Consider the following 7,114-nt stretch of genomic DNA (forward strand, 5'->3'; position numbering starts at 1 on the left):
ATATATAGTTATGGTATATTCTGTTAAGAATGTAGTAGAGTACAGTATATGAGGTATGATCAATAAGTATCCGGACTGTTGCCATAGTAATGAAGCTAAAGCACTCAGAGTAAAGCTGCTTGGTACAGATTGACCTTCGACTCTGCTGTGCATGTACACTAAGTTTTAATATTGTAACTCACTTCTGCTGTTTACAGCAGTTCTTGGAAGGAACGTGTGTAGTGTATGATCATTGCATTGACCATGACAAAGTTGTCATGGCGATATCTGCTGAGAGGCTCACACAAAGTTGCAGAAAGTGTATGGAAAGCAGTGTATGAGCCTGTTCAGGCAGCGTTAATTTGATGGAGGGAATGAGTTAATGTAAGGCACATACATTTGATCACTATATACATTTGTGCAGGTTGTTTGGCAAAAGCTAAATGTTCATATGTTGTTTTCGATGGGAAAGTCCATCAAATATATATATACATATATATCACTGGCTCAATGGTCAATATATTCCTCCTAATATACTTACTCAGTTTCCAACTACTGCCTTATTGCTCACCTACTTATTATCTATCTCTGTCCTCTTTACTTAAATATGCTATGTGTGTGTAGGTGTGCGTGGTGCATATTTAAGTATGTAAGTACTTGAAGGTATATATAAGCATGTATTCATTTATCTATAAGCAGATGCTCACACACACACATAGACCAATATTCACATATGCACACTTATTAGCCAACAGAAGTTTGCCTGTATCTGTGTTCATGCATTTATACATTAGCTTATACAAAAATGAGCATGTACTTGGCAATATAGATGATATTGTGCTTAAATTTGCATATTCAAATACAAACTTCATTATGTGAACAATAGATGAAGTTTGCTAAGAATAGAAGCAAAAGGAAGTCTATACCCCCCACCACCACACACACATACGCAAACAAACACATACATATAAATGAAACATATTGCAAACTTAATTAACTTTTGCAATTCAATTATTTAGTATTTTAATTTAATTATTTTTCTTTTCTTTTTCAGTATAACAACATAAGGATATAATTTTTATTTTGCTTATAAATTATTCAGTAATATTTTGAATTTAATTCAGAATGAAAACTGATAGGGTGTTTGGTCTGTGTGAAAGAACTTCCATTAAGAAAATAATGTTAAACATGAATTGATAAATAGACAAAGTTATTACATTTAATTAATTTAGAAATTGCAGATGAGCAAGATGATAAAGTATCACGCATTTATTTCAGAGTTTAAAAATATTTCTCCTATTACACCAGCACTGTATCAGTCTATTTAACTTTCAAGTGGCCAGTGGTATATTCCACCATAAGCAACAACTGCATTAGTATTATATTGACAGCAAGTCAACAAGGAGCCTCTACTTGGTCACTTCATCTACTAGAAATAGCAGCTTTATACCCCTTTAAATGTTTAACTTAATGCTTTAGAATAGGAAGGACATTTTGATAATTTTGTTCTAAATATACTGTTTATGAAAAAGAAAAAAAAAAATTTTAAAGGCCTTTACTGGAATGCTTTTGATTATAGGTCTTCTTGTTCAAGGCAGATCTAGGACTTAGAAAGAGGAAATCAATAAAAGCACTCTCTGTTGACTTTTGTAGGTTTGCATGGAGAAAAAGTAACTAACTGCCATAGGACATATAATGGCTGTGAGGTTAATGTGTTTGATTTCAAATTATACAGAAGTTCAGATTCTACTACCATAGCTATTAGGTTGTGCCAATCAGTGGAAGTTTGCATGATTGGACATCATCATTGTTTTAATCTCCAATTTACAGGCTAGTATGAGTCAGTTGAAATTTGTTGAAGCAAATTTTCTCTGGCTGGATGTATCTTCTGTCATCTCATTAACCCTCACCTATTTTCAAGCAAGGTCATATTTCCTTTAGTCTTTCAAACATGAGCAGCACAATCGCTGGACATGATTTCACTGAAGATTGCAAACAAATGACACTATATATGACAATAACATTTCTTTACAACCTCACACAATCTTAAGACTAAAAGATACACACACATACACACACACGCATACAGACATATCATTGTCTTTTAACATCTGACATTGATTGTATAATTTAACCGGATCCAAATGGTCTGAAGACTACATCATGCTCTAATTTTGCTTTGGCATGGTTTCTATGGCTGGATGTCACCGTGCAGACTGGGAGGCTAAGTTCCCTTTGGCTAAGTGAGTCTACAGTAGAAAAGGACATGTTGTATTGCCCCTGGAAAATGTTTTCTCAGACAAAAACCACAACATCATGCCTTTCAATAGTGCATATATATTTAGTATGATACACAGATTACAATTTTAAACATGCATATACTTATAAAGGTGGGGAAAGAGAGAGAATTGGATGAAGATGTTGACAGAAAAGACAGGATATTTGAAAGAAAGAGAGAGAGAGAAATATTTTTTAATGTTCAGAACCTCACTTTGGAGGAAGCAATTCCTGAACTATGTTTTTTTTTGAAAATTATTGGTCCACCAAATCCTTGAGTTCCTTTCTTTGAAGTTACTTGAGTTTCAACAGAATTGTTCACATTCTGGGTACCACTTGACCATCGCCTGCCACCGAATGTCTAAACAAAGAAAACAATAGAATTGTCAATTAAATAAAAATTACATATATATATATTTGACTTTTGCTTTGTAGCATATTTAAGAATTTATATGCTGATGTGTGTGTGTATGTGTGTATGTGTGTGTGTGTGTTTCAATTTTACAATGATGCCTGACAATGTGGTTTGGTTATTTTGCTTTATTATGTAATACAGGTGGTGTAGAGAGGACAGACGTTTTTGAAATGGCTATTACTCAGCTCCTGCAGGAGGAACATATGTCTGACAGGCACCATTCAGTCTGTGGTGACTTAGCATTTCTTTTCTTTTCTTGTGAAGTCATGGTGCTGTGGATGATAGAGCACTGCATGTTTACCGACAACAGTTACATGAAGAATAACAAGTTTGTCACAGCAGTTTCAGCGCCACTTCAACATTCACCAAAATCAGCATAACACAATCTTATGTTGGGTGAATGCACTTTGTACAGAGGTACACTAATAAATAGGAGACCTGTGGGTACACCACGAATGGTACAGACCCTGGAAAATGTGGAATGCATCAAACAAGTCTTGATACGGAGTCTGAATCATTCTGCTCAGAAGCATTTCAATGAACTTGGCATTGGTAATCAATTGGTGAGGCATATTTTGAATGATGACCTGCATTTCTACCTGTACAAATTGGTCATTGGGCAACAGTTGAAACCATTGGACTATGCACAGTGGCTTAACTTCGCATGTCAGATGGAAGCAATTTTTGAGGCAAATGACAACCTCATCTTGTTAATGAGTGATGAAGCTCATTTTTATCTCAAATGGCATGGTAAATCAAAAGGACTGTCATTACTGGGCACCTGAAAATCTGAAAGTACTGCACAAAATACCACTGCACAGCCCAAAATTGATGATCTTGTGTGCTGTTGGAAAAGCTACTGTCATTGGTCCTTACTTTTTGAATACAATAATGGAAATGCTGCTACTGTAAACTCCAAGCATTACATCAAGATGATAAACAACTTCTTTGTGCTGAATTACAACAAAGATGAATGTCTATTCGATGTGTGTGGTTTCAGTAGGATGGGGTGATGGCCCACACAGCCAGAGCATCAATGGACATTCTTTACCCTCTCTTCAGTGACTGCCTCATTTCTAGGTTTGCTGACATTCCTTGGCCCCCTCGGTCCCCCAATTTGTCCATGTGTGATTATTTCTTGTGGGGAAACCTCAAGGCACATGTGTATGTGCATAAGCACCATACAGTGGATGATTTAAAGGAAGTTACTCACGTGGAAATCACCCAAATCAACAGAGCAATGCTGGAGAGAGTGGAGGCCAACTTCCAAGAATACCTTCAGAAATGCATCAATGAAAGCAGACATCACATGATAGATGTTGTTTTTGACCCTTGATTTTGACAAATGCTAATTCAATACAAACACATTGATGTCAATCTAAAATTAATGATTTTGTAAATTTTTCAAAAACGTCCATCCTCTCTGCCCCACCCTGTATAAGCAAGTAAGTAACCATTCAATGGAAGTATGGTGTAATATTATTGAATAATCAGCTCCATTCATATTCATTTATTATTATTTTATATACATGCATATATATATATATGTGTGTGTGTGTGTGTGTGTGTGTGTGTGTGTAATTATTTGTAGGATTTACTTGAATCAAAGTATTTCAATAAGGACACCGATTTAGGGTTGAGATCAGCATATCCATGTATATACCGTATACAAACATTCCTGTATATATCCATGCATATATGGACATGTCCAAACACTTGAATATACATGTACATGAACGCATCCATATAAATATACATGCATATGAAATTATATAGACATGAACACTGGCATACAATTTCATGATCCACTGTGAGTTCCAGATCCACTGTGAGTTCTAGATCCAATGAAATGTAAGTTACATGTGTGTGTGTGTAAGTCATCTAAGAGTCCATAAGTCAGATAAAAATGCACTTGTATATCTGTCAATAGAGTGGGTATATTATCCAAAATGTACAATATTATATATCCATTATGGGCAGTCTTACCTACCAGTTTTGCACTAGCAATTTAACGGAGTGTTAGTTAACAATCTGGTTATATAACCCTGTGCTATTCAGAGGTAGTTGATATGGAATGAAATATGAATGAAATATGGCCATATTTCATTCCATATTGGTTACCTCTGATGAGCGCAGGGTTACATAATGAGATTGCTACCTGTATTGTTGTGGCCATTCCTGATGAGTGGATGACAAGCCCAGACCACTTGAGCTTGTGTTTCTTTATTGCATAACAAGTTCTTCATAAGGCCCTATTGCCTGCCTTATTCTCCTTTACACTTCCTCATTTGTGACACAGTCTCGATATGATTTTCCCAAATGTCTCTTGAAGCATTTCATTGTAGCAGCCTGGTTTCTTCTTTCGATTTCTACTGTCAGTGTCCATGTTTTGCAGGTGTACAGGAATATTAAGATCACTAGTGATCTCATTAGCATAATTTTGGAGCTCAGTGATATGTTTCTGTCTTTCCACAGTGTTCTGAATTTGGTCAGTGCTGCTGTTGTTTTGGTAATGTTTTCAGCATGGTGAATATTTTTCATAAAAAATTAATCACAGCACTAAACTAAGTTTCATTAGCAGTTAGATTTTTTCCCCTTGTAAAACAATTCTACTGATTTGGTTTCAAATGGAATAACAAATGCCAGTGAAGCTGCAAATTTTAATTTTGATTTTCTTTAGAGGCAACAAATTCTACATGTAGTTGTTTCAATCAATGTTGTGTGTGTGTGTGTGTGTGTGTGTGTGTGTGTGTGTGTGTGTGTTTGGTTTACTTTTGTTTCAACACATCATTAAACTCTATGGACAGAAATGCAAATATTCAAAATGATCCAGCATGGAAGATGGACATTAAATGATGATGATGATTTTAAGCTTTTTAATCACCCACATGCACATTCACACATCCACACACACATGTACACTCAAACACGCACACACACATGCACATACAAGTTCAATTTACATGGGAAGATCTTTGATGGGCCTTTCGTCACTTTAGATTTTCATTTGTTATTTTTCTGTTTAAATCGGTCATTGACTTGATTTTATTCATTGCCAAACTGATGGAAACAATTTGTTCCTACAATTTTCAATATAGTCTATAAACACACAAAAACATGACCCCCCCCCCACACACACAATATATATATATATATACACAATATATATATATATATATATATATATATATATGAATGTATTTTACTCACAATACTATGGAGACTAATAACACTCAGTGAAGATTGATTTTGTTTTTGCTATGCTTTTTATGTAATCATTCACCATCAATAGCTCCATTCTATCTTTCAATGTATTTTATTGTAGGTTAAAAAATTATTGTGGATATTGTGATGGATGAATGGAGACATTTCCATCTCTTCACACATCCATGCATACATATGTGTATATAATATGGCTGACGTCTTTTACATTTATTAAAGTGCCACATGCATATTACTATCACTAAATATACTCATAATATAATCCTATAAACTGGCCTTCACCAGTAACAATGATATATATTTATGAATATAAGTCTGTGTGTGTGTGTGTGTGCGTATGTGTATGTGTGTATCACACATGTATGTACATACGTACTTATGTATGTATGTGTGTATATATATATATATATATGTGTGTGTATAGAGTGTTAGGTGTCATGGAACCTCACCCAAAAACCAAAAACAAAGTTCTCCTCTTCAAAAAAAACCCCCCAAAAACATCTGTTCTACATAAATGAACAAAGCCTTGTGAGTTGATTTGGTATACGGAAACTGAAAGAAGCCCGTCGTATATATGTATATTTATATATATATGTATGTATGTGTGTGTATATGTTTGTGTGTCTATGTTTGTCCCCCCCAACATCACTTGACAACCGATGCTGGTGTGTTTACATCCCCGTAACTTAGTGGTTCGGAAAAAAAGAGAGTGATAGAATAAGTACTAGGCTTACAAAGAATAAGTCCTGGGGTCGATTTGCTCGACTAAAGGCGGTGCTCCAGCATGGCCACAGTCAAATGACTGAAACAAGTAAAAGAGTGTACTGTTTGTACATTCACAAAATTTAATTTGATAAGTTTGAGAAATGAACCAAAGCGCTCATAATAATAATGAAGAAATAAAAAATTTTTTCTAACATTTTGACAAACTTTTTTCTCAATATATATAAATATATATATGTAAAGACCCCCTTTGGTCATGTATAATCATAGGATTGCACCTAAAATGCTTCCCTCTAAAGCACAAGTTTCGGCAAGGCTGTTTGTAAAAACCAGCAGTGCCCATTTCTACACCTGAGTGAAGTGGAGCAACATGAAATAAAGTGTCTTGTTCAAAAACACAACTCACACCTTGGTCTGAGAGTCGAACTCACAACCTCACGAGTGTAAACCTGATGCTCTAACCACTGAGCCATGTGCTATATATATATATATATATAT

At 35.0% G+C, this 7,114-nt stretch overlaps 1 protein-coding gene across 3 annotated transcripts in view; it reads right to left on the reverse strand.

Annotated features, from left to right (window-relative positions):
* The window catches only part of LOC106874430 (uncharacterized), a 1,214,035-nt gene that overhangs the window by 186,752 nt on the left and 1,020,169 nt on the right, over positions 1 to 7,114 (reverse strand). For all 3 annotated transcript variants that reach the window (XM_052978428.1, XM_052978427.1, XM_052978429.1), the window contains one exon: positions 2,471 to 2,617. In XM_052978428.1, coding sequence (XP_052834388.1) covers positions 2,471 to 2,617 — 147 coding nt within the window. The remainder of the gene's footprint in view (positions 1 to 2,470; positions 2,618 to 7,114) is intronic.

The sequence above is a fragment of the Octopus bimaculoides genome, chromosome 2, assembly GCF_001194135.2.
Source record: "Octopus bimaculoides isolate UCB-OBI-ISO-001 chromosome 2, ASM119413v2, whole genome shotgun sequence".
NCBI lineage: Eukaryota > Metazoa > Mollusca > Cephalopoda > Octopoda > Octopodidae > Octopus > Octopus bimaculoides.